Here is a 16,208-nt window from a genome sequence, read left to right on the forward strand (position 1 = left end):
CTTACTTTTGAAAAACTTTAACCTTCTCCTTATCTAGAGCTTAAATGGTTGCTGTCGGGGCTTTCATATTTCACAGGAATATTCCTCGAGACAAGACCTTACTTTAGGTACCAACATATTTGATTTGCATTTTAGAAAGTTTAACCTCCACTATAAGTTGCCATACATGGGCATCAGTGTTTCACACACGCATTTCACTTTCTATTGCATTTCCTTGTCTTTCAAAGTATATTTTGGGGCATGACAACAATATTTAACAATTTTAACAGAAATAAGTTCATTTAAATTTGTATGCAGGTGTGTTATTTGCATGTGGTAACTTTAGATTTTCCTTTCCTGCTCCAGAGTTGGTACGATATAACTATGTTTTTCTCATCCAGAAAATTGCCCATTTCCAGGACTTACTTATAAGTCAGACATAGATTTTTGGATCAAAATTTAACTTCCAATAAATTTGACTTGTAGGAAAGTATATACACTACAAGACCATGTTTCACTTTTTCTTCAGGCACTTTTCAAAAGATCAAGGTCAAGAAGTCAAGACTGGCTATATAATTAAACTGGGACCCTGCTTGTCATTTTCTTGTTACATGTACTAAGATAACTGTTAAAAGGAATACACATGAGCTTCCAGTACATATGGAGGGAATACACCTCATCTGACCTTATAAATGTATAGATACAGGGAATTCACATGACCTATATATAAAAGGGAATGCACAACTTTTGAAAATTATGCATGTAAGTGGGTCTGAGTATGTTTTTGAGTTAGCTTAATAAAATGATTTCAGTAAGATACTTGGGTATGAAAAAATCTGGAGGTAAAACTGATTGAAATAAAGTGAAAGTGTATGATTTGAAGTCGATAATTTACTGCTCAAAAGTCTAATCTACCTCTTCCATGGGGCATTTCTTGCCAGCTTATCAGGTTTTTTTCACCTGATTAATTCATTTTTGCCATTAATTTGTTTGCCCTTTACAAAAGCTAGGAGTAAACATTCCATTTTGGTGCTGTTAAACATGTAGGTGCAATGCAAAAACTTTGTGACATTAATAAAACTTCAGGACCCCCTGCTTGGAGAGAATTGCAGTAAGACTTCATTTGTCATTATGTTTCAAGGTTGAAATTCGCATTTTTTCCCTTTAATTATTGTATGTTGAAAAAAGTAAAGCAGTTTTAATCATATATTTTAATAATTTTGTAAGGGTGTTTGGGGGTGGGGCAAAGCCTTAGTTTGTATTTATCATTTGTTATAATAGTAATTATACAGTATAATTATAAAATATTTATCAAACTTTGTAGAATTCATAAATAAGAGTACAGTGCTACCTCGGTATATTGCCCCCCGTTATATTGCCACCCCCGCTTATTGCCAAGAAATCTCCAAGAACGGATTTCCCCCTGTGTTAATACACCCGTTATATTGCCACCCCTGCTTATTGCCATCCGCCACTGTGTTTGAGAAACAAATAGTCAAATTATCTAAGGTAAACCCTCGATAACAATGCCAATTACCTAGCACGTGTCGGTGAATTAGACATCATAGCGGACGGTGCTTTGACAGTGGTTTTGGTGAAGGGTGACTGGCTGGACATGGAATTCAGGTAAATTAAAGATAATTGTTGAATAAAACTCAAAATAAACATAAGTCTTTGGTGTTGTTTTTTAAAAGATAGCAGTGTTATTTCAATTAATAATGGAAACACCAGGCAAGAGGAAACGCACAACTTTAGATTACGAAAAAAAACAAATAATTGTGCAATATTCTAAGTTGCACCCAAAATCGAGCCAGCAGGAATTGGCAAACCATTTCACCGCTCTTTGGAATATTGATGTAAAAAGACGGACAGTTGGTGAGATTCTGACAAAGTCAAGTCAATTTGAAAATGTCGACTGTGAAGGTACACCGCCGAGAAAACGTCATAGAAGTGCTCATTATGCTGATATGGAATCAGCTTTATTTATGTGGTTTTCTAATGCGAGGGCACAAAACATACCAATTTCTGTAGAAATACTAAAAACTAAGGCTAAACAATTTGGAACAGAAATGGGTATTACTGGATTTTCTTATTCAAACGGTTGGCTATCGAGGTTCAAGATGCGTCATGGGATTTCCTCACAAATCATTTCTGGGGAAAGTGCTGGTGTTGACCCTCAATTAATTTCAGATGGTAGACAAAAAGCTGCAAGTGTTATTAAAAATTATGAATTAAAAAATGTGTTCAATATTGACGAAACTGGTTTATTTTATCGTCTCCTTCCGGATAGATCATTAACGACTGCAGATGCGACAAAAGGTGTGAAAAAAATTAAAGATAGAATAACTATCGCGCTTTGCTGCAATGCCGATGGCAGTGAAAAATTAAAACCATTTGTTATTGGAAAGGCGGGAAATCCTCGTTGTTTTAAAAATTTCAATGTTGGACTTTACTGTGACTATGTACATAATAAAAAAGCTTGGATGACATCAGTAATTTTTTCCGATTGGCTTCAAAAATTCAACAGTAAAATGAGACGACAAAACCGCGAAGTCTTGCTTATAATGGATAATGCACCCAGTCATATTATCCCAGCCCTTTCAAATGTGAAAATTCATTTTCTTCCTCCAACAACAACCAGTCACCTACAACCGCTTGATTCAGGAATTATACAGAGTTTTAAAAAACATTACAGAAAACAACAGTTGTCTCACTTGATAAAGTGTATCGATCGAAGGGAAACACCGTCCCTATTTTTAGACTCTGCTATTCGATACGTGAAAATTGCTTGGGATTCCGTAACCAGTGAGACTATTATTAATTGTTGGACTCATAGTGGGTTGATCAAGAAACCTGAAGGAATAACAGAATCTGACGACAGTACTCAGGGTACTAGCGAACTTGAAAATATGTTACAACGGGTTCAGGAGGATTTAGAAATGGACCCAGACATGAGACTTACTATTCAACAATTCATCGATTCAGATCGTGACGCCAACCCGACCGAAGTTTTAACTGACTCTGAAATTCTGGAGACAGTAAAAAAACCTACTTCCGAATCAGAATCTGACGACAGTGACAATGAACCTAAAAATATTTATATACCGTCAATGTCAGAAGCTAAAACTGGTATCGACAACATTCTTAAGTTCTTGGAGCATGACGAGAGAACGACAGAACAAGAAATTAATAAGTGTTTGAGTATTCAGACATATTTATTTCAACTGAGTCAAAACTCTAGCAAACAAAGAACAATTAGTGACTTTTTCAAAAAGAAATGAATGTCGCGTTCTGTACTTTTTGTAAACACACGTAACATAAACAAAATGTAACAAAATAAAGTGTGTATATATATTGATTTTGTTTTGATAGTCTACAATTGTAATTTTTGGAAGAACTCGTTATATTGCCACCCTCGCTTTAATGCCAAAATCTGTCTTGAACAAAAGTTGGCAATATATCGAGGTAGCACTGTATATACAATTTAAAAATATGGTACCAGGTATTTTCTTATCCATTTGACAAAATTTCAACAAAAAGATTTGACTTTCTTAAGATTTATTTGTATGTAACATCGTTGATTTGAATAAGAGGATGAAATTCTTGTCATAACAAAAAACTTTAAAGGTTCATACTTGATACAGTTTTAGCTTATGACCAGGGTTATATGCAAGTTTGTTTTCAGCAATATGCTTTTTTTCACCTGTATTTAAACAACTTTTTTTAGTATAATTTTTGACAAGGGGTTATGAAAAAATTTCCACATGCAAACATCTTAACCTATAAAGTAAAGGTCAAGGTCATAATTAGGTCAAGATTATTGATTTAACAATACTTTGGAGCTCTGAACGACTTTCAGATTTCAGGGGTTTTTTTTGGGGGGGGGGGGGGGTGGTTGAGGTTGAGTGTTGTGTGCATATTATGTGTAAGCTATGTTTTCAAATATACCTAGAGCAAAGAGACAACTTAATTCAAATTTTGATCTTGCTTGCACTCCAGTCACAGAGGTGATTTTGCCAATATCTGATACACATTGTAAATTACTAGTTGTACCAAATAGGACAGTTATGTCGCCTTTCAATTCATCTTCTGACATGTTTTTGATTTTCAAGTTTCATCTTGATTAAATTCAAATTTCATAAGATGTGCAATTTAAACTTTCAGGTATTATTGTAAAAAAAGATGGCATTGTTATAGGATCAGGCTTAAAGAATTCAATCTGGGTTGTCACATTAATTCCTCTGCATGTATAAGTTCTCCAATTAAATTCTAATCAAATTCAACAATCTCTAGGGGGTATGGAATGGTTGTATTGTTATGAGTTAAAGTGTAACCCCCCATGATCGTAGTCTGCAACTGACAGCTTGTGATAATTGTTTATTTCTTATTATGAGCCGGGTTTTCTGTATGTGCAATGGTGTATATTTAAAAGGTCTACATATAAATGACCCACACAAAAACATTTATAGGGGGTACTTGTGTGCGAAATATGTAATCAATTCCCTAGGAGGTATCAAAGAGGTTTAATTAAAGATTCAAATAAATCGTGAAATTTAAATGCAAATGTGCTCAAAAGTTTTACTATAATGAAATATTTTCTGAAAGTTTAACAGTAATATTTTCTTTGAATAGACGTAAATTGATGCATTTCACAGAATAATTATTTTGTAGTAATTTTTCGTACAAGTTTACCCCCCATAGAGGAGCCCTTAGCCACACTTGATTTGGATTTGATAGGTAGATAAATGGTTAAGCATATCTTTTTATATCTCTTCACACATTTCATGACAATATTGGGGTATAAATCAGTGTGCCAGTAAGAAGCCAGTATTGGTAAGGAAGAACTTTTGAACTTGACTTCTAGTTTAACCTAAATTTTCTTTAAGTAAACTTGCTATTTATGATAATCAAAACTTGCAGTTTAGATTTAATGTCTTTATATATTGTGCATTTCATTGAAGAACAAACTCTCTCTCTCTCTCTCTCTCTCAGGAAAACAACATAACCAGTATTAAGGTTGATGATGTCAAATACAATATACATGTACTGTATTAATCTTTCTGAACAGTGATGGTATGATGAATTATGTACTTTAGTGAATTGAGAAAAGAAGAGCTTAAGTAAATAGTACAATGGAATAGCATGTTTCTCTCTTGTTTTATACTGTATACATACTTTTTTCTGCATGGGATTAATTTTGGCTATGTACACAGTCACAAATTTTCCATGGAAATTTGTCACAGTGTACATAAAGTGTATTTAAGACATACAAAGGCAGTCCAAGTAATCCGCATAATTTTCTCCCTCCCGATTGAACCAATATTGTGATTCCGAAGAATTATGACCTCGTGAAAAAAAGTATGTTTACAGTATATTATGTCAGATCTGGGTCATACTGTAGAGTGATGATCATTTATTTTTTGTGTGACTGCCATTGACATACTGGTGAGTTTAATGGTAATTTTTTTCTGATTTTATGAAATTAAATTAATGGATGAATCAATACAGTATAGTTAATATAATTAATTAATATTAAATAAATAATTAATATAATGTGGTAGTCATAATATGTTTCATGGATTAGTTAGCTCACCTGAGTAAAAGTCCTCTATTAATGGCATATGTATGCCAGGAATAATCCACTGGTCCTATTCTGACAAAATCTTTTTGAAATAAAGGGATTTGAGATGATTCAAATGAAGGTCTGGCCCTTCGTCTTCCAAGGGGAGATGCAGGCAAACCTCAATATCAATATAAAGTGCAAAAAAAAGATCATTTAACCCTATGCCAAGAGAGGTAACTATAACATTTTCTATTTCTCAAATGTTCATCTTTAACAATGAATTTTATCAAATTAAGTTTCACCGGATAATTTGTTTGAATATCACTTTTGTCATTATCTTCTGGCAGAAAATTTTAAAATTACCGAAAAATTCCAAATTAGTAATCAAGAGGTTCCATATTGGTTGTAGCACAGGTAATTAATCCTTGCAAAAGCTATTAGATTTCTGAAGATCGAGATAGAGTCTGTATATGATCTATAAGATAACCCTGTGTATTATAGTGTAAAGATGTAAGAGTATGTTGAATGTATTTCTCTAAGATCTACCTGTTTGAATACCTTGTATTGATACCAGTGTTATTCCAATCATCAATAATAATTGAAAATCAGTCAAATCTTGGTAGATTCTAAGTGCTCAATGAAAGAAAAATGTTACTTCAATTAATTGGTTCTTCATTTTTATCAATGAGTACTATTTTTGGAATGCAAGTTTTCAGCCACAACCTGTCCAATATCCTATAGAGGGGCTCGGTATAAAATGTTAAGTATAAACATGGATATAGTGAATTTACGGATATAGCGAAGGTTTCTGGTTTCTCCAGCCAATTTCTTAACAATTCTTTGCAAAGTTTTATTGTTAAAGCAAACTCTAATATAGCATATTCATTTGGTGTCCAGTAGAGTTAAAAAATTACAAAAGAGCTATATGTGGTATATGCATATTTTTTTCTCCCATAAAAGTCAATTTTGAAAATTTCTTGAAATGTGCTGAATTGTATACATTAAATGAAAAATCTAAATAAACAAAAAATATAGTTTCAAGGTAGGTTATTGACAATTTTTGGTTTTATGACGTCACAAACTATTTGGATTTTGTATTATTTCTCAGAAAGAAGAAATTATGGACAAAATTTTTACTATAAAATTTATAGTGGGCAGACCTGCTCCAGAACGCTATTCAAATATTTCTTTGAATTATAATATCATTCTACACATTATATCAAAACATTGAGTTGGAGCAGACCTGTGCTAGGTGACTCAAAATATCATATCTAACATATGGCATCATGGCTAATGAAAAATATTCAGTGCTTTGAAGTCTGCAGATATCCCCCTGTTTTAAAACATTATCATATATTTCTTTGTCAAAGTTTGATTTTGGGGGCAAATATTGGTCATTACTAAAGATTGTCCTTTACATACTTTACAATGAATTTTTTCTGATATCAAAATTTTAAATATTGAATTGACACTTTTTTATATCCGCCACTTGAAAAGCGGGGGTAAATAGTGATGAAGGTGCCTGTCCATCTGTCTGTACGTCCGTCCGTTACGCTTTGGGGTACACATCTCTTATCCACAACTCCTCTCAGACCACTGAATGAAATTTAATGATACTTTCACAGAATATTTGTTATGTAGTACTATTGTGCACCTCCTATTTATCTTCCTATAATATTAAGGGGTACCCATCTCTTATCCGCAACTCCTCATATACCAATGAATAAAATTCAATGATACTTTCACAGAATCTTTGTTACATAGTGCCATTGTGCATCTCCTATTTTATTTTTTGATCGGACACATATTTTGGGGCTGCCATAGCAAAAAATGGACTTTGGCATTATAAACATATGGGATGCGTGGGGTATCATTTTGTGAGTTCACGGCTTGGCCAAGATCATGTGCCCATGTTGGTTGCAGATTAACCAAAAAATGAAGTCAAATTAATCGTATTATAAGTACGTTCTATGAAACACTACATCCTTTTTGCAGATCGTCAGAAATTTTTGTCCATTTCTGTCAAGCGGTTAAAAAGATTTCACTCTTACTATAGCAGAGACCCAAGTGGGCTACGGACTATACATATTCAGGCATAACATTTATCTTTATGATATTCAACTAAACAAAAAAAGTATAATTCAAATACAAACTCTTCACAAAATATTGTCTGAGCAAAAAAATCACATAATTCATTTCCATCAAAAATGTTACGGTAGATAAAGGACATGGGTAAATTTATTAATCTGTGGGAGTTTTTCTACTCTTTAATATTTAGACATTTAAAGTAAAAGTACATTAAGTACTTTCAATTTTTCTAAAGATACTGTATATGGGGATGAAAATTTCAAACTTATTTGGTAATACTCAGAGAAAAACTGTGTCAGATATTTTTTGATTGACAATTTTGAGACCCCGGGCTACGGACTATACATATTATAGCATTTTTCATTTATTGAGAGACCATAGAAATATAAATGTTTGTATCAGTAAATATTTGTTAAAATTATCATCATGGAGTTCACACATGTTTAATAAATCCTTTTGTTTGGATATTGAATCAATTTTACAAAAATACTGTAAAATTTAACAAAATAAAACAAAAACTTCAAATAAATTCACAAATATGAATTGTCAAAACAAAATAATACATGTCAGAATTCAGAATTACACGTAACTGGTGTTTTGATAAAAAAAAAAAAATATATATATATAGTTAAAGACCAAGAATGAGCTTTAATTTAGCATCTATGAGGCTGAATTTCAAGTGAGCACTGGGGCTACGGACTATACTGTTAAACATCTCTATTGTGGACAATCAACTTAAAGTTAATATAATTGTATAATCAAATTTGTGGCAATTTGTTTAATTATTTGGTATTCTATAACAGTTCACGCCACTTAGTTACCATATTTAAAAATCAATTGTCTCATGTACTGTGTACTTTCAACGCCAAATGAAATTCCGGTTCAACTAATTAAAGCATTATTGGTGTTCAAACTATAATGAATAAAAGCAAGAGGAGCTGTATTTATGTCCAGGTATGATTTTTTGGGGGGAGGTTACAGACTATATTGCTCCATTTTTTTTTTTTAATTTTATTTTAATGTAATACATAGAGCTCAAGGTAGTCATTCGAAAGGTGTATCGGTATATAATTTATCATGATCATATGGTGTAATTCATAAAAAATTACAAAATGATTGACTATTTGAAGTAAAAATACAGTGGAGCCTGGTTTATCCAGACAATTTGGTTCCCAGTTAAAATCGTCCAGATACTATAGACAGCAAATTTTGGCAACACCTTATTTTTGCGCAATGGTCATTTGGTATTTATAAGCAAGACATAATTTTCATGAACTTTGGTTAGTGTTATATATAATCTTTAGTACTAGAAATAGACGTGAGAATTGAATTTTTGCAAGCAGGTAATTATACGAAAATAAAGTTCTCACAGAATTCAATGTAAAATGATTTACAGTAAGTGAAGCATCCAGATACTTGTAGCTCTTTTCACAAAAAATCTTAAGTTTTTGCATAAGATTTTAACTTAAGGAGGTTGGATCCTGCCATCAAAAGTAATGAGAATTTTTTATCAAGTATATTTTTATAATTTATACACATAGCTTTATTAAAAATCAAAACAAAAAATGGGGGTCAATGCGCTTCTTTTGGCGCTACAGAGCATTTAGTTTGACCTTTTTGCACTGTAAATACGTCTTACACATAAATCAATTTTTAAAGTTTTTCCTTCAATATTTTTTGTTCAAATAAATTATGGTGAACAAACACAGTCTTATTTCATCTTAAATAGACACATTAAAATTTGTAACAACGAAGAAATTTTTGAATTACTCCGCCTGTTCAATTATTTGACCTTTTTGCACTCAAACATTTTCATTTTTCTGGTATTAAAATTTAACAAGCAAAAAAAATCATTTGAAAGTAATGACATTTTACTGAATTTAAGAAGAATGATTAAAAGTATCGTATATATTCAGAAAAGAAAATTAAAAGTGGGGGTCTGTGATGTTAATTTTTAAATATTACTAAAATAGTGCTAATTTTAAGCTTAAATTAGGGCTATTTTTTTTCTTCATTTCCACAATATATTTGCTTTATTTATCAAATATGATGATAGAATTCATGACAGTTTTTTTAATGGATAATTTAGGACCAGTATAAAACAGTCCACTGCACAAAAGAACTATGTGTGCAGACTACATGTAAAAATAGGAATCCAAACTTAACATACTTTTAATTCTTCGAAAGAGAAAAAATGATCATTTTCTTCTAAAAATCCTTCCGCCACAAAATATAGTTCCTCACTTAATGCTTTTGGTATGGAATTTAATCATGGAGTTTTAACTGAATATAGTTAAATTGGCATTGTAGAATCCAAATTTATTGTAAGAATTAAAACATTATGCAGAATTTTTGAAATATAGGTTAAGATAAGAATCTGCTCAAAAGCTCAGGAGCGAACCTCGTTAAGAATCTCTTATGACATATGTTAAGTGCGTTTCACGAACACATTCGTAGCAGATTGAACTTAAGATTTTACTTACGACAGATTTCATCCCTAGCAACGACTTATTATGCTTTATAATCCTTAAAAAAGTGGGTGAAATAAAAAAATAAAACTTAGTTTTCAACATTTTTCAGCATAACAAACATTATTGACAACAAATATCGAATCCAATCGTTTGTGAAGCAAGGAAGTTTAAAATGTGACGTCATAGTCATAAGTCTGACGTAAAAGTAGGTCATACGAAAATCTTACCCGGTAAGTGAAACGTACATTGTAAATATTAAGTAGTGTATTTCATTTAAGTTTTCGACAATGATTGTGAAAAAAATATAAAATAATATTGTAAGTTGTTTTACAAAGTTCAATTTAACATGTATTTTGGTTTTTGCAGTTATATTTTTACAATAAAATCGGTTTTAAAATACTTGAGAGAGGGTTGGGGCTCTCATAAAGTTACGACAGATTTTGCACTTACGACTTTCTTAAGAATTTTTGTGAAAATGATTTTTATCATAAGTTTTCATTTAAGATAAAAATATGTCGTAAGATTTTTTTTGAAAAGATCCACAGAATTGCATTAATTTTAACTGCATGTTTATGCTGCAATGTGCATAACATTAACGTTTTATCGTACGTGTAAAGTACTTTAATGTACATTAGCATATTTACATAACACTAATTAAAATAAAACTAATAGTACATTTGATGTAATGTTTATCAGCTATTATTTATAAGGTCATGTTAATAATTGCCCAAGCTAATTCCTATTTGCCATTTTCTAATGACTAAACCTTGTGGTAGAGCTCTGAATCTACCCAAGAAAGCTGTCAATGGAGTCTCAATCAACCATGCTATATATGACATAAACTACACCAAAAACGCTTATCATCCAATGCAAGATTGCATTAGTGTTTGTGTAAATTTGAATCAATTAAGTTATTCATTAAATGTGGTTTCATAAATGTCATTAAATTACAAAATATAAGTTTCTGTCTATATGATTAATAATACCCAACTATTTTCACATAGTGTTCTAAGGATTTATATAGTGTAAGAATACTATGCCGAAAGAAGGCTTCTTTTGTCTGAAGAAAATCTGACAGCGGTCTGAGGCGCTACTGATTATGCCATATAAGCTGTTACTTGATACAGTTTATTTTAATGTATATAAACATAGTTTCAAATATATATGACACTTAAAGGAAAAACAAAAATAATTTTTCCAAAATAATGCCATGTAAACTTTTTTTTTTCTGTACTCTACTAAAATTCTATAAAACTATCTGTATGATATACATAACTGCATGAAACACACACAAATAATATGACTTATCACAATGTGAAGTCATAATAGGGGTGTACTAACATGTTGAGAACCAAAAAAAAAAAAAAAATCACTGAGGGGTAATGAAATATTCAAACAAATTTTGTACTTATTTTTATTACACTTTACACATCATTTCACGAAGTAAGTCCATGGAATAATGAAAATGCTTGTTTGTATAAAACTTAATGCAGGAATTTACAGAAAAAATATTAAATTAATGAGATTTGATGTCTGCACACAGGGATTTATTTAAATTGTGGTTTTCTTACAAGAGTCAGCATAAGAATAATGATAGTGTTGTGCTTTGCATATACTATGCCTAAATAGTAGTCAGGGCCTAACACATAGTACATTCGCCTCCGGCTTGTGCACCATGTGTCAAACCCTGACTACTACTTATAGTATTAGGCATAGTACATGCAAAGCCTCCGGCTCGTGCACCTTGTGTCAAACCCTGACTACTACTAATAGTATTTAGGCATAGTACATGCAAAGCACAACACTATTATAAGCTCACCTTAGCTGAAAGCTCAAGTGAGCTTTTCTGATCACCTGTTGTCCGTCTTCCGTCCATTCATCTGTTTGTCCATCTGTAAACTTCTTACATTTCAACTTCTTCTCAAGAACCACTGGGCAAATTTTAACCAAAGTTGGTACAGCCCAAAAGCATCCTTGGGAAAAGGGGAGTTTAAATTGTTGAAATGAAGGACCAAGCCCCCTTACAAGGGGAGATAATTAAGAAAAAACAAAAATAGGGTGGGGTCATAAAAAAATCTTCCTCTCAACAACCACTGGCCCAGAAAAACTGAAACTTATGTGGAAGCTTCCTGGGGTAGTGTAAATTCTGAATTGTTCAAATCATGACCCCCAGGGGTAGGGTGGGGGTCATAATAGGGAATTAAAGTTTTACATTGAAATTTATAGGAATAAATCTTTAAAAATTTTCTTCTCAAGAACCATTGAGCCAGAAAAGCTGAAACTTTTGTGGAGGCATCCTGGGATAGTGTAGATTCTAAATTGTTCAAAACATGACCCCCAGGGATAGGATGGGGCCATAATAAGTATTACAAGGGGGAATCTGGTGAAGAACAGCAGGGCCTAAGGCCTAAGGTACTCAGGTGAGTGTATGGCATATGGACCTCTTGTATAGTTAGGGATCAGACACTTAGTGAATGGCATTTTAGGAGATTGCTTGGAGATTAATTAGTAAGTGAGTGGGCTCATACCATTTACCTTACTCGGGAATGATTAAGAAACATGGTGATGCAAGGGTTTGGGCTTTCCAAGGGTTAGATCTTTAAGAAATCTTATTGGAAGATATTTCTCCAAACGTCATGTGTCTGTATTCATATATAAATCAATTAACACTTCTGAATGCCATTGTATCAAATGAGGTATATTGAACTTCAGAAAATGAGGATAGTGACCTAGTTTACTTGCTAAGCAAGGTGACCAGCCTGAACAAAACTGGGCAGTAGGGTATATGAAAACTGTGAAATATAAGTGATAATTGACAATAAAGTATGTCATTATATATATTTTTGTAGGTGAACCATGCAGAATTATTCCGCATCCTGACGAGAGACCTGGTGCATACCTGAGTAATAATCATGAAGTCAGAGGTATGATTTATTTCATCATTTTTAATTTGGGGGGAATTATTTCAGAATCATAATTTATAAGTTATCATGCAAAGTTTAAAAAATAAAATTTATTTGAATTGCAAATTGCTATTTTTTTTTTTTTTTTTTTTTTTTTTTTTGTCAAAAAAAAAAAGTGTGAAACAAAAACTTTTAAATGCATAAGCTAAGATTTTGTTTTCCTGACTCTAAATATTTTTTTTTTTTTTTAATTTTTTTTTTTAAAAAACCAATAAGGGTATATACGCATAGACTATCAAAAAATATTTAATTTATGGAGACATTTAGATTAATGATCTAATTTCCAAAAAATGATAGAATCATAAAATTGATAGAGGAATTCCGTCGGCTGAAAGATTCAGCATGTCTGTTCTTAAGACATTGGTTGTAAAGGGAATGTATGATTAAAAGTGGGTTTTAAGTCACCTGGGTAGGAAATTGCGGCCTGAGTATCGCAGATGATTCACAGTATGAAACTGACACATGATACAACTCTGTTTCACGATACAATTATAAGTACAATATAATGAATTCCATTTTGCAGAATAAAAAATGACATAACATGTAATTTATGATTAAAAACAAATTGTGAAATTTTGATTACCTGATAAGTAACTAAAGAAACAGATGAGTTTCTAATTTCAATACTTGTGTCTAAAATTTCATTAGCCACTACGCTTATGGATGCCATTTTGTTTACCAAGTTATTGTAAAGTTAAAAAAGGCACTTCCTTTATCCCGATTTTGGAATGACGATAGGATATGCATATAGTATAGACACACAATCAATACTGTACAATTGATATATTGCTGTATCGTTACAACTCTAAAAGGAATGTATGGATTCCGAAGCATTGTTCTCTTATTATTAGTTTTCCATTGATTGCCACATAAACTTAATTTTTAGATTCTCATCTTAATTTTCCAAAAACGGTGCAATTGAGTATATTTTTCAATTATACTTGATATTAACAATATTTTTTTTTTTTTTGTAAATGCCTTGTTTTTAGGGCCTTTCAGGGATTTGTGCCTCTCTAATATCACTCTTTCTGTCTCCCTATCACTTACTATTTTCTTTGTTATTTTGTCCATCCGTAAATTTTCTTTTTTTTAAAAGCACCTTTTTATGACTGTCCTTTTATGTTCAAATTTGCTATTTTAAATAATTAATAGAAAAAAAAACATTCGTTGAATCAGTTAAAGTTTGAATCTGTTTGCCATTTGATTGAGGGCTGGGATGATGGGAAAGATTCCTAACTTCACATAAAAATGAATTTATATACAAAACAAAGCAAGGTTTAAGTGTTCTGTTGGTGTAATACCTATCATTCTTCAGTAACACAAATAAAACACCTGAACACATTGAAACTAATAAAGGAAAATGTACATACCAATGATTATTCATGATATTTTGGCATTCTGAGGGCTACCCATTACTTCCTCACACTTTTCATTCCAAAACAAAAGGAACAACCAAATATAATTGTCACTCAGAGCTAATCCATGGAGCACAAGAGCCAAAATCATACCTAGGGTTGATCCCTAAAGGCCTGAACACATCAGTACTCTGAGCTGATCCCAGGAGTGCATAATGCCTAGGACTGATCCCAGCAGGCTATAAAAACAAAACTAACTTCCAGGCTGATCCCAGGAGGATACTTAACAAGATGCAAAGCCTAGGGTTGATCCCTAAAGGCATGAACATACCACTCTGGGCTGATCCCAGGAATGTTATAATGCCTGGGACAAAAGAAGACAAACCTCCCAACTGATTCCAGGAGGCTTTACTCATCAAGATTTAATGCTTGGGGCTGATCCCTAAAAGCACAGACACACCAAACACTCTGGCTTAATCCTAGGAAAGCATAATAATGGGGGCTGATCCCAGCAGGTCACAAAACTCTGAACTGTTCCCAGAAGCATACAAGCTATCGCTAACACTGCAGCTGGGGTTGATCCCTGCAGGCACTAGACAGATTCTCTAGGCTGATCCCACTTGTGCATACAATATAATACAATGTACTGCACTATATGACCTACATATCTAGACAAAAATAATCTACACTACACATAGGAAAAAAATAAGTAGTTCTGGGGGCAAAATTCCCTAGAACACCAAGTGAATGAAGTAATGAGTGAAAACCCCAAGAGTATGAATATAAATGATTTCTGAAAACTTTACCATTGTAAACTCGGTTCAAAAAGATCAAAGCTGCAATCTGTCCCTTGGGATTAATAATCTTGCCTGCTGCAGAGGACTTGGAGCCTAATCTTTATCTCTTTACACATTAAATAAAAGTAATTAAAACCTCTGTCTTAAAGTGAAGTTGTTTTAAAGTAAAGATCAAGTCTGGATGACATTTACAGTACATTCACTAAAGGTTGGCATTTTATAATTACAAACATCATTTTGGTTGGGTGCCCTATGTTATATGACATTAATCCTTCCTTAAAGTTCATGACCTTGGAAACGTTTTGATTATCAAGATAACATGATCTCATCCTTGTTAATTAAATCAACCCTTGCATGCCTCAGCTGCACCTTTGCTGACTGGTCAGTTTTTAGCTCTACTGGTCGGAGACCAGAAGAGCTTATGCGATAGTAAGGTGTCCGTTGTCCGTCCGTCTGTCTGTCTGTCCATCCGTCTGTAAACAATTTTTCAAAATGCTACTCCTCCTACAGTTTTAGTCTGATTTCAATATTACTTGGCACACAAGTAGACTACACTAAGATACATAATTCTGTGTATCGGTTTTTGATTTCGATGAACGGTGTTGCCATAGTTACTAAAAATAGAAATTTCTGTGAAAAACATTCAAAATACTACTCCTCCTACAGTTTTGATCTGATTTCAATATAACTTGGCACACAAGTAGACTATACTAAGATGCATAATTCTTTGTATCGGTTTTTGATTTCGATGAATGTTGTTGCCATGGTTACTAAAAATAGAAATTTCTGCAAAATACTTTCAAAATGCTACTCCTCCTACAGTTTTGATCTGATTTCAATATAACTTGGCACACAAGTAGACTATACTAAGATGCATAATTCTATAAATCGGTTTTTGATTTCAATGAACGATGTTGCCATGGTTACTAAAAATAGAAATTTCTGTGAAATACTTTCAAAAATGCTACTCCTCCTACAGATTTGATCTGATT

The 16,208-nt window shown here is 32.5% G+C and overlaps 2 protein-coding genes across 2 annotated transcripts in view; both read left to right on the plus strand.

The window, feature by feature from the left end:
- Nucleotides 1–16,208, plus strand: part of LOC133172963 (zinc finger protein GLI1-like) — a 50,342-nt gene that overhangs the window by 22,583 nt on the left and 11,551 nt on the right. Inside the window, exon 4 of the mRNA XM_061307827.1 lies at nucleotides 12,951–13,025. Coding sequence (XP_061163811.1) covers nucleotides 13,014–13,025 — 12 coding nt within the window. The 5' untranslated portion in view covers nucleotides 12,951–13,013. The remainder of the gene's footprint in view (nucleotides 1–12,950; nucleotides 13,026–16,208) is intronic.
- Nucleotides 1,698–3,260, plus strand: LOC133173944 (tigger transposable element-derived protein 6-like). Its single transcript, XM_061309008.1, has one exon. It carries the CDS (start codon nucleotides 1,698–1,700, stop codon nucleotides 3,258–3,260), a length of 1,563 nt encoding a protein of 520 aa, XP_061164992.1.

Source organism: Saccostrea echinata, unplaced genomic scaffold (genome assembly GCF_033153115.1).
Source record: "Saccostrea echinata isolate AGI-Se365-2 ecotype Australia unplaced genomic scaffold, CSIRO_AGI_Sech_v1 ptg000056l, whole genome shotgun sequence".
In the NCBI taxonomy this organism is placed as follows: domain Eukaryota; kingdom Metazoa; phylum Mollusca; class Bivalvia; order Ostreida; family Ostreidae; genus Saccostrea; species Saccostrea echinata.

Bases quoted from the DNA above. Each gene is read 5' to 3' on its own strand.
- LOC133173944 (XM_061309008.1), top strand. From the start codon at position 1,698: ATGGAAACACCAGGCAAGAGGAAACGCACAACTTTAGATTACGAAAAA.